This window comes from Eriocheir sinensis, unplaced genomic scaffold, assembly GCF_024679095.1.
Source record: "Eriocheir sinensis breed Jianghai 21 unplaced genomic scaffold, ASM2467909v1 Scaffold1287, whole genome shotgun sequence".
Lineage (NCBI taxonomy): Eukaryota > Metazoa > Arthropoda > Malacostraca > Decapoda > Varunidae > Eriocheir > Eriocheir sinensis.
In genome coordinates, this window is record NW_026110614.1 from 61989 (window position 1) to 78156 (window position 16168).

At 41.8% G+C, this 16168-nt stretch overlaps 1 protein-coding gene across 1 annotated transcript; it reads left to right on the forward strand.

Moving 5' to 3' along the window:
• The first annotated feature begins 2593 nt into the window (after window positions 1-2593).
• Window positions 2594-8326, forward strand: LOC126989749 (uncharacterized). The gene is made up of 11 exons (XM_050848360.1): window positions 2594-2827; window positions 5275-5355; window positions 5536-5650; window positions 5753-5884; window positions 6040-6111; window positions 6413-6508; window positions 6693-6749; window positions 6892-7085; window positions 7211-7370; window positions 7509-7690; window positions 8219-8326. Exons 2-11 carry the CDS (start codon window positions 5275-5277, stop codon window positions 8324-8326), a joined length of 1197 nt encoding a protein of 398 aa, XP_050704317.1. The 5' UTR covers window positions 2594-2827.
• Window positions 8327-16168: the final 7842 nt, after the last annotated feature.

A 16168-nucleotide genomic window follows, 5' to 3' on the forward strand; every position in this document is an offset into this window, starting at 1 on the left:
CAGTCGGTGTAAACGGAGTTGCGTCAATATGAATCGCCTCAAATGACTTGACGTGACTCGACTCGACGTGACTCGCTTGGTGTAAACGCAGCCTAAAATTTGCTGCCTCGGCACTCTTCCCGCCAGCCAGCCGGGGATTAAATTTCAGCTGACGCAGCACAGAACCCCGTATATAAGATCTTCCACGTTAAATACAATTCCGGAAAACAAATCAGTGTAATTTAAAACGTGATAAACACTAAGAATAACAGTAATATATATAAATATGACGAAATAAACATTAATAGTTTGTAAAGTGTTCGATCAGCGGCAACTCTCCCGCACGTTCACCGTTGCCAGATTATCGTATTCAGAGCCTCGTATTTACCAGTTTCTGAGCCATCTATAGCCAAAAACTCACTAATTATTAACCATTTTAACGATAACTATATATTAAGGCAATTATTAGGGGTCGAGGAGGAAGTTTTTGGGTCGGAAATCGGCAAACATAAGAGGCAGAGTACGACAATCTGGCACCGTTGCGCACGTTCCTCCGCCGCCTTGCTGCATGTGCTTACCCGGCACGGATAATGTGGTGAGTTTTTATCTTTTTTACGTCATTTACACCTTTCCCCCACCTTTGTTCCACCTACACACATGACATTAAGTGCTCAGGGATTAGGTAGAGCGGCAGATCATCCCTGTAAATTGTGTTGAAGGTGAAATGTGATCAGGGATGGCCCGAAGGGAATGCAGTTGGGGGGGGTAAGGTAAACTATGACCAACTCAGTCATTTTATGACCAACTCCAAACTGGCGAGCGAAGCGAGCCATTCAGCGGGGGGGTTTTTAAAACTCACCTTTTTTAGGGGCATTTTTAAGGCCTAAGTAGGGACATTTATGAGTCTCAGATGCTTTTCATTTGCATTTAAGAGTATAATAATTTTGGTCATGGGGGCGGCTGCTCTCCCAGGGTCATTAAGTCATTCTGCGTACCCTTGTCTAAAGTGTCATTTGTTGATATTGTTACTGTTGTGTTGCTGCCACTGCCAGTAATGGCTTATGGCTCAAGGGGTTTGTCGTTAGTGGAGCAGGTGAACTTGCTCCGGAGTTGAGGCTCCGGCTGGACCATCCCTGCTCTCCGAATGGACCCTGATCTGATCCCTTCCCACTGTTCCCAGGGCTTCCCTCCTGGACCATCACTCTCTTAAATAAAAAGAAAAAAACCCTTAAACTTTTATTTGACCATCTGAGGTGACCTCAGATGGTCAAATAAAAGCAGTGAGGTGGGTGAGTGGTGAGCGTGTTGTGGTTACGTTCTCGGGGTGCCGAGTTCCAGCCCTACTACAGTCTACAGGCAAACCCTTATTCACTGCCGAGTGTCTTAAAGCTATCCACATGTCACCATCTACTCCACCTGGAGCACATAATGTGCATGGAAGGATTTGGAGGATCACCCAAACATAGCCAGCGCTAACCCCTGCAGGAGGCTGGTTCAAGAGTGATGATACTGAGCCAGTATACAGTTCCGAATAACGCAGTCGGGCCATCTATGCTCCCTGATCCCTCCCCGCCTGTGGCCATTCCTGCCTAAAAAAAAAAAAAAAAAAAAAAAAAAAAAAAATTTGACCAACTCACTAGGACTTTTTGACCAACTCCGACCAAACATTGGGGGGGGGGGTGACCCCCCCCAACCCCACCCCCCGCTCGGGCCATCCCTGAATGTGATGAAAAATGTAGTGGCGAGGGACAGCGTGGGTTAACAATGCACGCCGTGTATCACAATTTTTACACTTTCCATGTCATTATTCACCATTCTAACTTAGTCTGGAGTGTCCAAGGCTTAAGTAGACGTGCAAGTTACATATAAGAGGTGAAATTAACGTGCGTAGGATATATTTTAACGCAAGCCCCATATTCTAGTACATGATTGGTACCTGTTTGTCTGTCCTTGCGCAAACTTATACCATGGCTGATGAGGTAATCTAACGTAGTTTTGGTGGTGTAGTAGTGGTTTTGTATGTGTGATTTACAGGAGTGTTAAACCTTTTTAACTTAGATTACTTATATAATGGTACTTTACGTTGCCTGGTTGTAATCTGACGTAATTTTGGTGGTATAATTGGTTTTCATGCGTGATTTAGAGGAGTGTAATACTTTTTAAAGCGTTCTCTGGAGCTGCAGAATACAATTTCCACCATAATTAACTACATATCCCAAGGGTGTGAATGCCATAATGATTTTTTAAGTGCGTGCATGTTTTGTAAGCATTTAAGTGTGTAGAGGCGTCACGTGGTCTGGCTAGCTGTTATCTAACATAATTTTGGTGTAATCACATGTGGTTTTATGTGTGATTTAGTGTTACACATTTTCACTTAGTTTACTTATATTCTGGTGTTTTAAGTGCGCGGTTGGAATTATATAAGTGTATAGCTGTCACGTAGTCTGTGTGTGGCCTGGTAACATCGCGGCTGAGGTGTAATTATGTAATTTTTATATATTGGAGGTTTTTAGGCCTGACAGACAGTAAGTAGCTTTATCTTTAATAAGAGGATGGCATTATAAAGTAAGAATCCAGGAACTTGTAAGTCTTTTTTTTTCCACCGACAGAATGACAAAGACAACAGCTTCAAACAGTGGGATCCCTGCAATGGACATTAGTGTATCATTTGATGGCACATACGTCATTCTACGCATCAGCTGTTCTCTGGAGCTGCAGAATACAATTTCCACCATAATTAACTACATATCCCAAGGGTGTGAATGCCATAATCCTTGGTGTAGCTGTACTTGCCCTTGCTTCTGTACCTGCCTGCCATTCTGGTTTCAAGTAAACGAGTTTTTTTAAGGTAATGTTTTGTATTTAAGCACTATGAACACACACACACACACACACATACACACATGCATGGGCATTACAATTAAAGTAGTTAACATGTAGACTAACATCTATAATTTTTTTACTTACTTTGCCTTCAGTTAACCCAGTGTTATCCCAATGAACACCAATGATGTTCAAAGATACTTCAATAACACCCCAATGAATTTTATCGATATCCAAAAGATTCTTCGGCCACTAGCTGACCCTAAATCTGTACAGCAATCAATGCGTCTTCCGTCATTATTGTTTTTTAAGTCATAAAAGATATTTATTTTTATCTCACCCAACTTTTTTTCAGTGTAACTAATATCTGTAGTATGAAACTAGTGCATTTCTTTGATTTCCAGGTTTTAAATGGATCGAAAGGAAAAACGAAAGCAATATCAGAGAAGTTGGATAGCTAGAAAAAGATTTGCAAAAAAAATTGCAACATGTTCAACAAAAGACCGTAGCAGTGACAGTAACGATTCTGTTGATTTATGTGCAGATATAATTCACTCTTCAGAAAATGCGAAGGACTTGTCTGTGGAAGATGTAGCACCACATAGTACAGAAAGTAGTGAGGATGGTGATGAAACATGGTGTTTGATTGAATAAAATCCTTTTTATTCATTTGATTCATTGTCATCAGATGAAGGAAGAAATATTTCAAGTGACCTAATATCTTGGATAAATAAACACCAAATAAAACACAATGCTGCTGATGATTTGCTGAAGCTATTAAGATCAAATGGCCATAATTCTCTACCCTTATCTGCTCGCACCTTATTGAAAACTGAAAGAAATGTGAAGATTGAAGACAAATCTGGAATGAGCTACATTTATTTGGGACTCAAAGAATCATTACTAAAAAAAATTGAAAAATATCCTCGACAAACAAAACAAAATACACAAAATCTGGAAGTGTCCCTCAATATTGATGGCCTTCCACTATTTAAAAGCTCAAACACATGCATGTGGCCAGTGCTGTAAAAGCTATCATGATTCAGCCAGTAACTGTCTTTCCTGTCGCTTTAACGTGTGGATCGTCAAAGCCATGCAATTTAGATTTCTTGAATGACACGATCAGAGAGCTGAATGACATACTGCAGCATGGCATTCAGTATGAGGAGTTTAAAATACATGTAACACTGAAAAGCATCGTTTGTGATGCCCCTGCAAGAGCAATGGTTAAAGCCACTAAACAATATTCAGGTTACTATGGATGCGATAAGTGTACACAAAAAGGAGTTTGGTATGGAAGGCTTACCTATCAGGAAATTGATAATATTGTCTTGCGCACTAATGAGTCATTTAGAGACCAGATTCAAGAAGAGCACCATTGTGGGGTTTCCCCTTTTACAGCTCTTCCTGTGGATCTAATAAAATCATTTCCAATAGATTACATGCATCAAGCCTGCCTTGGTGTGATGAGGCGCTTACTCCTGATATGGATAAAAGGAAAAAAAGAAACTAGGATTACGCAGAGGCATGTTGAAGAAATCAACAAGAAACTCTTAGAAATGCAACAGTTTGTCCCCAGCAACTTTGCACGAAAACCTAGAAGCCTTCTGGAAATTGACAGATGGAAGGCAACTGAATTCAGACAGTTTTTGTTGTATACTGGCAAACTTGTTCTTAAAGGCAGCCTAAGAGGTGACCTTTATGCTCATTTTATGACTCTTTCTGTTGCTCTGTGCATTCTTGTGTCACCAAGACTTATTCAGATGCATAAGGGCTATGCTCACCAACTACTGGTGTATTTTGTTAAACGAGGTCGGAACTCTATGGCAATGAGTTCTTAGTGTACAATGTCCATAGCATGCTTCACCTTGCAGAAGATGCTGGTTGGTTTGGAAGCTTGGATGTCTGTGCAGCATTTCCATTTGAGAACTATCTGTATAAACTGAAGAAAATGGTTAGATCAGGAAAAATGCTTTATCACAAGTTGTAAAAAGAATTCATGAACTGCAGAATGACCCAGGTGAAATGAAACCTGCAAAGTTTAAGAAAATCATCTGCACTAACAAACCTGACAATACATATATTTTGGATGATTCATCTTGTTGTGAAGCAGTGGCCTTATCACACCAAAGAGATGATGAAGGAAACCAGAAAATACTGTGCAGAGTGTACAACAGAACAGAATCAGCATTTAATGACCCATGTGATTCCAAGATTATTGAGTTTATCAGATAAATACAGCAAAAAGTTATATGAAATTTATTAAAAAAAGCGACCTAAAAACAAAGGCAATTATGGTACATAGTAGAAGTGGAAGACACACAAAAATCCTAGCAATACTGCATGAATTCTGAAAACTATCAGGTGAGGAAACTTTTAAGTAGAAAAGTTTGAATGTTAAATGGTTACAGTGTAGAATTTGCTGCCTGTGATCATGGAAATGTATCATTAATTTTCAATATATTTTAACAGATGTCATTTGTAGTTGTGGAGTTTCTGGATGAAAAGGCAGTTGAAGTTGTTCCCAAGTCATGGATAATGCATAAAGAAAAAGTGAGTTTCCCTTTAAAGATGTTGATGGTGCATGCTAACGGGTTTAAGGAGTAACAGACAGATGATCTTGCTCGTTATACATATACTCTCTGACAGTTAAGATATAAGTACTTGAAATATAAATCTTGGTTTTGTATATGCATCGTTGATATTAACAGTGTGCTAATCTTTTAATTTCAGGGTCTGTTTTGTTACTGGCCTCCAAGGGCAGGTGCTGCAGCCAAGGTGAAAAAGGAAGAAATCCCAGATAAAGAAAAATGGAATTCATTCGAGATAAGGATTTTTTCATCTGCAGGTATGACAGGTGTAAATTATTATTAACATCTGAATAATTTTATGCTTGTAATGCCATGTATGAAAATTTAAACTACATACGTAAATTTTTTTTGCGCCACAGAAACCTACAGCAAGGCCCAGGAACTGTCCAGGAGAGCAGAGGTTACGTCAAATGTTGAAACAGAACCTGAAGGTCCAAAAAGCAGAGCTACCAAAAAGCCTGCTAGATATGACTTCTCAGATGAAGCTGATGGTAAGATTTTTCTTATACGTTATTATATTCTTTGGTTTGTAATAGCTTATGCTGGCAATTGAACAGAATGGTTTGTTCATATATGTGTCCTTAATTAATTCATTATGACAACAAGACAAACTCAAAATGACTAGTATGCTCGTAAACTTATACAGATGAAGGCGATAATCCTGAGTTCTCCCACACTCCATCTGTAGCTGTTCTGCCACAATCTCCTCACCTAAATGGTAAGCATGTTTTTTTTTTTCTATATTGCACGAAACTTTTGCCAGTATGTGTGCGAATATGTTCACAATTCCATGAGTTAAGAACCACAACATACAGTGAATTTGTACCCAATTACCTTTCAGTTGGACTTTCCAAAACAAGCTCGCATCATACCAAACACTCGGTTGTTCATGAAAGATTTTCCTCCCCAGGTATGTATGACAACAAAGCTTGTATTTACAAATTTCTGTCTTTGGGGAAACTTTCACCATAGTAGTTATATAAGTTCCACTATTATTTTTATTACCATTTTCCCTACAGAATGGTCTGATGCATCCTTCAAAACCAGATCCTCATCACGGTCCTCAGAAATAATACATGTTAACGCACAAGATTTGAAAAAAAAATACACATCAGGTAATTTTAATTTGTATGATATGTAAACGAAATCCATATCCTTATGATTATACAAAGTGATTTATTTTCATTCACCTCATCTCAGGGTAGACCTAAACTGCAATGCTGATATATGAAATTAACAGAAACACACACACACACACACATACACACAAGGTGCTTATACACATTAAATTTCTGACAGCTTCATCAGACCGAGGTGCAACAGAACTTGTACCTGTTTCACAGACAGAGTTTGCAGGTAGAGCATGCCTTCATTGTTTACGTATTAAGTGTATTTAAAAATTAAAACTTGCATTTTTTTTCATAGTCTGCCAGTGACAGTAACAATCAACCTTCTAGAAATATTACTTTGTGACTGAAAATCTTTCTTCCTGATGCAGAGTTCAAGAGCGCTGTAATGGCAAACTTCAAGACAATCCAGGAAAACCAGCGGCTGATGTTAAGCTGCCTACAGTCTTCTTCCAGTGGGCTAGGGGATGATGTGGAGGATGTACTGCCAGCTCCAGTAAGCAGCTTGGAGGAACTGGATGACCTAAACTCTAAATTGGCTGATCAATCTTTCAAAAGGAATTTGGTAAAATAAAAATGTATAAATTTGAATATGAGAAAGTTTCATGATATTTTGAATATTGATATAAGATTATTTTTGTCTTGAAGAATCATATCTTCTTGTATTTATGGTCCTACTATTTGTTGCAGACACTGTATTTGTCATCTTTTGGAGGGCACAGCCTTGGCGATGCTGTCCGGAGGATTTTTAAAAAGCTTGGAACGAATTCCGTGTGGTCGTTTTACAGCCTCAAAGGAAAGAAAGGGAAGCTACCATTTAGTGATCTTCCCATCTGCAAAGTTATCATCAGTAAGTGTGCAGAATTGCTTGTTTTCATCTGACTCAAAGCAGTATATGTAGTAATGTTATGAAAATAGTGTGTCCTATGCTTGACACTAAAACAAAAATTTGTCTGACATTCATATGCTTTGGTTTCTTTACCCAAAGGAGCATGCATGAGAACCTACAAAGAAGCAAAAACCTCTGCAGTGGAGCATCAAATTAGTGAGGCCCTGAAGCATGCTCCTAAGAGGAAAGGTGGCCCAAAATACAAGGTGAGTTCTGATCCTCATTTCTCCAGTTTTGCTATTCCCTCTCAACTTAGTAAGAAGTCTTTATTTTTAAAATTAGTGAACACACACACAGCTCCTTATATATATATATATATATATATATATATATATATATATATATATATATATATATATATATATATATATATATATATATATATATATATATATATATATATATATATATATATATATATATATATATATATATATATATATATATATATATATATATATATATATATATATATATATATATATATATATATATATATATATATATATATATATATATATATATATATATATATATATATATATATATATATATATATATATATATATATATATATATATATATATATATATATATATATATGTCTCACAAATCTTGTGGCTGCAGTGTCGCGTGTGCTGAGTAAACTGCTTCTTCCCGCAGGAACCTGAGCAAAAGAGACGTGAGCATTTTGTAGAAGAGTCATCAAATTCCTCTGACTAGCCGCAGTTGAAACGAATAGATGCCATGGCTGCAGTCTTCTTCTTCCTCTGTTGACATTTCCGGTCCACCACCATCTCCTCCTCCAGCTGCCTCTCCCTGATGCCCCCCTTCACTTCGTCCTGCCAGCGCAGCAGGGTCTCCCTCACCGGTGCCTGCCCTGCAACTCCATGTCCATCATTCTCCTTCCCATGTAGTCTTCATCTCCTGAATGGTACTTTTTTTGCTAAAATAAATTTCTCATTTCAAGTATAGACTTTTTATTTCCATGACAATTTTATATATATATATATATATATTATACATATATATTATACATATATATATATATATATATATATATATATATATATATATATATATATATATATATATATATATATATATATATATATATATATATATATATATATATATATATATATATATATATATATATATATATATATATATATATATATATATATATATATATATATATATATATATATATATATATATATATATATATATATATATATATATATATATATATATATATATATATATATATATATATATATATATATATATATATATATATATATATATATATATATATATATATATATATATATATATATATATATATATATATATATATATATATATATATATATATATATATGGGGAGAATAAAGTAAAGTGCTACAAGGGAATTCAAGGACTTTTTCACGTGCATTTCGACGTTCTTCCACGTCGATTCGTGTCGACACATCTACGTGAAATTCACGTAGAAATATAACGTCCCTACAACAACAGCGCCACGTGACCGTCACGTGGTGACGACGTAGATTTGTTTGCTGGGTTGTGCTTAGCACAAACGACGCAATGTGCGACATGTTTTTCTACATCAACCCGTAATGTGGGCCAGTAGAATTTTCGTCTGGTGACAGATAGCGTCTTGTCTCTTCCTGGGTGACCCGCAATGGGTGTGTTATGGACCAGCTTAAGCGTCACGGGGACGTATATGTCTGGGATGACCAGTTGGTCGATAGGTACCGGTTTGGTTGGCCATGACCTACAAAGGAGGTTGTCCTCTGATAGGAAGAATTGTGAAAAGGGAACTGGCAATTCAGGAAGGTTTGATTCGTCTCCCGACTCGAGGGCATAAATTAACCTCTTCCACACAGGGTGGTCACGCTGAGCAGTGCGTAGCTCAGGTGAAGTGAAGTTGTGGAGGACCTCTGGGGTGGTAATCGCGCCTATCGGAACATTCCGAGATAAGGCATCTGCGACCACATTTGTTTTCCCGGTGATGTATTTTATCTCCGGATTGTATGCTTGGATCGTTAAGAACCATCTTGCCAGACAACCGTGTAGGTTTTTTCCCTTGAAAAGATCAGTTATGGCCGCGTGGTCCGTAAACACCACAATTTTGTACCCCATCACAATGTCACGAAAATGCTTCAGAGCCCACACAATGGCAAGAGCCTCTAGGTGGGTAACAGAATAGTTCTTTTCCGGAGCTGTAAGGGCTCGACTGGCGAACGCTATCACATGCTTTTGCCGGACATATCTGTTTGCATCAGCGCGGCTCCTACTCCACCAGCCGAAGCGTCGGTACAAAGCTGAAAGGGTCCTGAAATCCGGAAAGACAAGGACCGGAGCCCGTGTAAGCGCTTTCTTTAAATCCTCAAAACTCGTTTGTTGAGCTGGGAGCCACTGAAATGGTACGTCTTTCTTTAAAAGATGGGTTAGGGACCTGCGCGAGCTGCGAAGTCCTTAATGAAAGGCCTGTAATAACCTGCTACACCCAAGAAAGACCGTACATTGTCAGCAGACGTTATTGAGGGAACTCGGCAATAGCCTTTATTTTGTCGTCCACTGTGTGGATGCCGAATTCGTCCACGACATGCCCCAAGAACTTGATCTGAGGCTTTAAAAACTCACATTTGGTGATTTTGAGCTTTAATCCGACCTCCTGAAGTCTGTGTAGGGCTGCTTTTAGTGTTTCCATGTGTGCATGCACGTCTTTACTTGCTATGATGATGTCGTCTAAATACACATAGACAGAGTTGCCCAGCAAGTCACCAAAAATACTGTTCATTGTCCTTAGGAAAGTCAAGGGAGCTCCTTTGAGCCCGAACGGCATCCTCGTCCACTCATAGTGGCCATGAGGCGTGCTGAAAGCCGTTATTTCACGTGACTCGGGGGCCATGGGCAGTTGCCAGTAGCCACTGACCAGATCAAGACTCGTAAAGACTTTATTTCCTCTACCGAGACACATCAGAAGATCTCTAAGAACGGGAAGCGGAAAATGATCATCCACGGTCGCGGTGTTCACACGCCGGAAATCAATCACAGGACGATAAGAACCATCTTTCTTTGGAACCAGAAACAAGGGTGATTTCCACGGGGAATTCGATTCTTTGATGACACCTTGTTCTAACATTTCAGAGATAAGTTGTTGCACCACCTCCCTCTGACTGTGGGGGAGCTTGTACGCATTGATATATACAGGATTTGTATTGGGTTTTAACTTAATGTGGTGTTCAGCACACTGCGTAACTCCAAGCGGCTCGCCTGGTAGAGCAAGCGCCCCCCGATAATGTTCCAGAAGCTGGACTAAGGTTGGCTTAATTTCGGAATAGTGTGCAACTTTAGAACGCCTCTAAATTAGCTGTGTCTTGTTCGGGAGAAGCCTGACACGCCGAGGTTATGCCTGAGACTTGGGCTGAAGAGTATTCAGCTGGTTCCGGGGCGACATTTCTCCCATACACTAGACACTGGCATAATCGAACACCGTGTTTTAAGGATACAGGGATCCAGACGTGTTTATTACCAATGCCTCTGCAAAACCTCCCTCCTGACTGTTGCAAGAGTTACCCCGTCACGCGGTGTGCGTGAGGAACTCCGTCGATACACACATCACTGCCCGCCGGAGGGGCGTTAGGCAAACGGATTTTAACAAGTTTTGCAGCACGATCCGGAACTATATGAGGACCTTCTACGACTGCCGTTACTGTCCGCCACAAGTCTGCAATGGTTTCGTGTGGTTTGACCGTAAGAGGGGACACTTGGGCGGTGGCAGCCCCTGAGTCTGTTGTGGGTTGTTCATTTTCCACCTCTGAGGGTGAGATTACAGTTGACAGAGGCGATGGATTGACCATCCCCTGTATGCGTCGGCCTTGATACACGATCGCGTTGCTTACAGGGTTTATGGCGATGTGCAGGTCTTTCATGGCGTTCAATCCTAAGATCCCATCCACAGGTAAAGCAAACCTGCTAGAGACATAAAAGAAATATCGAAAGGGACATACTTTTTCATGTAAGCTGACTGTTAGTGGTACTCGCCCAAGGATCCCCAAAGTGGTGCCCGTCACGCCTATCACATTCAGGTCGTTCTCTTGGAGCGGCCAATTTTCCCCACTCGCTTGTCGTGTCAGTGACCTGTAAGCGGAGTCGGAGATGACATTGACTGTGGCACCTGTGTCAACCGCTAAGGTGAGAAGTGTTGCCCACCTTGCAAGGAGGGCAATTATGCTTGTCCGTCCCAAGGCGGCAATGACGGAAAGTTGCTCCCAATTAGTATTTTCCTTAAGGGACACTTGGATGTACGCCTCGGGGCTGTCACGAAGTCATGTCTTTTTATTCTGAGAAGAGGAGTGTGGTTTACTGTCCGCTGAGGACTTGTACTTCTGTTCCTCCTTGGCCTTTTGTATTGCAGAACAACTGTCTGAATCATGAAAACAATTCCCGTGGATATGGCAAAAGGCAGCCTTCCGCTGATGGTTTGGCTTAGGGTTCCTGTGTGATGAATGATGCCCGCCCCTGTAAGCTCCTGACCTCCTATCTGAGCCCTGTCTTGAATGTGTTGACTCCCTACGTTTCGCGAAACAAGAATGTTCAGAATGTCCTGATTGGTTGCAAAAACTACAGGTGAGAGAGACCTTACTGTGAGCCTGTAATACTGCGGCCGGTGCGAGGGGATGCCGGTGAGGGTGTCCTTGAACCTTGAGTGGGTTGTAAGTATGCAGACGATGGGTGGGGTGAACGAAGTCTGCGGCCTGTAATTGATAAATAATGAGTGCCTGAACATAAGATTACCTTAGTAAATTCACCGGTTGTGGTATCGTGTTCCAGTCCCTCTTCACTTGAAGGACGAGCCAACTGTTGAAAGGTGTCGCCGAGTTTAGCGAGTGTGTCTTTGGTCATACTATGGTGTAAATCATTTACAAAATAGGAGCATATGTAGATAGCTGTAAATATGAACCAATAAACGGAACGTGTATGAATGAATAGTTTGCGTTGAAAACCTAAAAAGGCAAGAAAGAATGGCTAGCAAGGTGCCTGTTTAGACGTAATAGAAGTTAAGGTTATAATGGAATGCCCTAATGATATGGGTATATATAGAAAGAATAACTATATAAACAAAGTGGTATGTTAAGTGAGTATACCAGTGAAGCTCACATTTTCTCTCGAGCGGTGAAAAGAAAACGGAGGCAGGGCACACTGATGAAGATTAACTTTGATAAGGGAACGCACATTATACTCAATAGACTCGCTAGCAAACAATAAGAAAGAATCAATATCGTATGCGAATGAACGTTACTCTCACAATAATGACTGATGAACAGCGTTAGGAACAGAAATTAAAAAAATCGTGCCTCTGCACGGATAATAATGAAAATGAGCCGAGTCGGCATATTTGGACAAGAATGGAATATCCACAAATACCAAGATTAGTCAGCTGATGTAGTGGAGAGGGCGACGGCCTGTGATGCCCTGGGGGACGTGCAGTCGTTGTAGGCGCGTCAGGAAACCCCGGCCGCGGCCACAGCGGCGGTGAGAGGTGAGGGATGGGCTGACATCGGAGGACTCGCAATGGAGGTTGAAAAACTGCTGACCCAGCAATTTGAGCGGCCGCGGATGCGGGAGCCGGTACACTGCCGCCAGACGTATGATGGCCGCGTTGTCCTTGTTATAGTAAGAGATGGGCGGCGGTGGCAGATAAGACGACTTGGGTGTGTAACCTCTTGAGAAGACGCCTTGCAAGAAACGGTAGTGGGAACAGCTTGCAGTCACCGGGAGATGTCCGCGGGTACCCTTGCTGACTGTTTGCCGGAAGAGGTTTGGGCCGATGCTCCCGGCAGCGGCGGTGGTGCCGCCAGCTGTGGAGCGAGGGGCATGCGGGGTGTCCCAAGGTCAGCGGGGCGTGCCTCCTCGTTGCAGGTGTGAATACCTCTGCCGTATCGTGGAGTGGCTTGCAGGGTACGTAGCAGTGCTGGCTTGAAGCGGGGGAGCGGCTTGTAGATTGTGGCCCTCGCTATCGGCTGCGTAGGCCTGTGGGTGTGCTCGGGGCTTGTAGGCTTGACGCCTATAGAGTTGCTTGTAGCTGGTGTGCTCGAGGCTTGTAGGCTGGACGCCTGCAGAGTTGCTGCTGGTGTGCTCGAGGCTTGTAGGCTGGACGCCTGTAGAGTTGCTTATAGCTGGTGTGCTCGAGGCTTGTAGATGCTTGTAGCTGGCGCCATGTGAGTTGCACGTAGGTGGCGACTTGGGAGATGCTTGTAGCTGGCGCCTTGTGAGTTGCACGTAGGTGGCGACTTGGGAGATGCTTGTAGCTGGCGCCTTGTGAGTTGCACGTAGGTGGCGACTTGGGAGATGCTTGTAGCTGGCGCCTTGTGAGTTGCACGTAGGAGGCGACTTGGGAGATGCTTGTAGCTGGCGCCTTGTGAGTTGCACGTAGGAGGCGACTTGGGAGATGCTTGTAGCTGGCGCCTTGTGAGTTGCACGTAGGTGGGCGCCTTGTGAGATGCCGCGGACGGCTGGTGCGTTGCCGCGGACGGCAGGTGCGTTGCCGCGGACGGCTGGTGCGTTGCCGCGGACGGCAGGTGCGTTGACTCCTTCTTCCCTTGTACGCCAGTCCCCGGAGTTTGTTGGTGAGTTCTCGTGGCTTGGAGGAGAACGAGGTAGCGAAGGCACAGGCGCGGGGTGACCGCTGCCAACCAAATGTAACGGGCTTGTCGGGGGGCGTTTAAAGGGTGTTGATTAAAACTTCAGCTTCCTTAAGGCGAATTATATTCGTAGCCTTTATGTACAAGAAGCGACGGAGCGAGAGCGACTGTCGTTGTGTGTCAGTCGGACTCTCGTGAAGGAGTCCTGAGTTACAGGTTGGAAAATAATGGTTACAATTGGTCACGTATGTCAAGGTGACCTCCACGCACCATCGGAGTGCTAAGTATACAAAACTGAGACGGTAAACACTGACGGACGACATTCCTATAAGGTGGCGTGATCTATCTGTCGTGGGGTTTTTCCATTGACAATTGTATGCCTAATTCGTGGTGATATTAAATAATAATAATACATTGATATCCTACTATAACAATGCCAAACTTTATATACTCAAACCACAAAGATATGAATAGTCTTTCTTATACCATTTTCAATACTAGTAACGGAGACAAACATATGATCATCATTTCCTGGATGCCTGCTCCTAGGAGCTCCCAGCAGGGGATGGCCATGGCAGAAGAGCTTCCATCTTTCTCTATCCAGACACTCCCTCCTTGCCTGCTCAAAGTTTCTCAAAGATTTTCCCCCCCTCTCCCCAACGTACTCTTGCACCCTATCCCTCCATTTCACTGGAGGTCGTCCTCTAGCATTCCCTCCCTCTATCTCACTCACATATACCCTTCTGGTCATCATACTCTCCTCCATTCGCTCCATGTGGCCAAACCACTTTAAAGTCTGTCGCTTCACTTCTTCCACCACTCCACACTTCCCTTCACCCCTGTGACACATTCCAAAATGCTCGTACACACTTTCATTACTCATTCCATCCATTCTACTCACACCACAAGCACTCCTCAAATAACTCATTTCCACTGCCTGCACTCTAGACCTCTGACTTTCATTCCAGGCCCACGTTTCACTTGCATATGTGAGGGTTGGTACTATTATTGTATTTCTCAAATCCCTCTTTACTTCCATGCTCACACTTCTGCCATTCATGATTCGTCCTAAAGACCCTACCACCCTTCTTCCTTGCAATGCCCTTTCTCTTATCTCTCCCTCCGTACCACCATGCTTACACATAACTGATCCAAGATACTTAAACTCATTGACCTCCTCCATTTCTTCACCATTCAAAATTATTTTGCATTCTTTTTCACATTAAATTCTCACTCTATATGGGCATACAAAATCTAGAACCTCACTTCTACTTCACTCACAAACCATCACTTCACTTCTGTTGACATTTACTTTCAGCTTTCTCCTGTTACAGACACTATCAAAAACACTGACCAAATTTTGTAGGTCACTTTCATTTTCTGCAATGAGCACCGTGTCATCAGCAAACAGTATCGAATTCAGTACCCACTTCCTTCCCTCATCGAACAGTCTTACTCCATCTTCTCCAACTTTGCCCTTCATTTCTCTAATGACACCATCCATATAAATATTGAATAACCCTGGTGACATGACGCACCCTTGTCTTAAGCCCACTTTTATCTCAAAATGTTCACTTGTTTCTCCAGTAATTTTGACACATGCAGATGCATCATCATATAGAGAGACTGTATTAGCTCTAGCTTTTTCCATATTCATGAAGGCAGCGTATAGTTTCTTTCCTTTTACTATTATTTTTTCTATTACCATCCTGAAGGCAAATATCTGATCCACACATCCCCTTCCCTTCCTGAAGCCTCCTTGTTCTTCACTGATTTTCTCTTCTGTAAGTCTTTGCACCCTCTCTATTATGATTTTTCCATATACCTTTCCGGGTATACTCAGGAGACCTATACCTCTATAACTCCACATTCCCTCTCCTGCCCTACGCCTTGTAAACTGGGACAGTGATGGCTTTCGTCCAGTCTGCTGCCCCCCCCCCCTGCTACTTCACATATCTTGACCATCCATTTCACGACTTCATCTCTTATGACAAACATATAATTCACAATCACTAAGATTTTACCATGCCAAACTTTATTCACAAAGCACAAGAGTTAACCAGCATCTTCATTCTTTCATCCTTTCACTGGTAAACTCTGTAA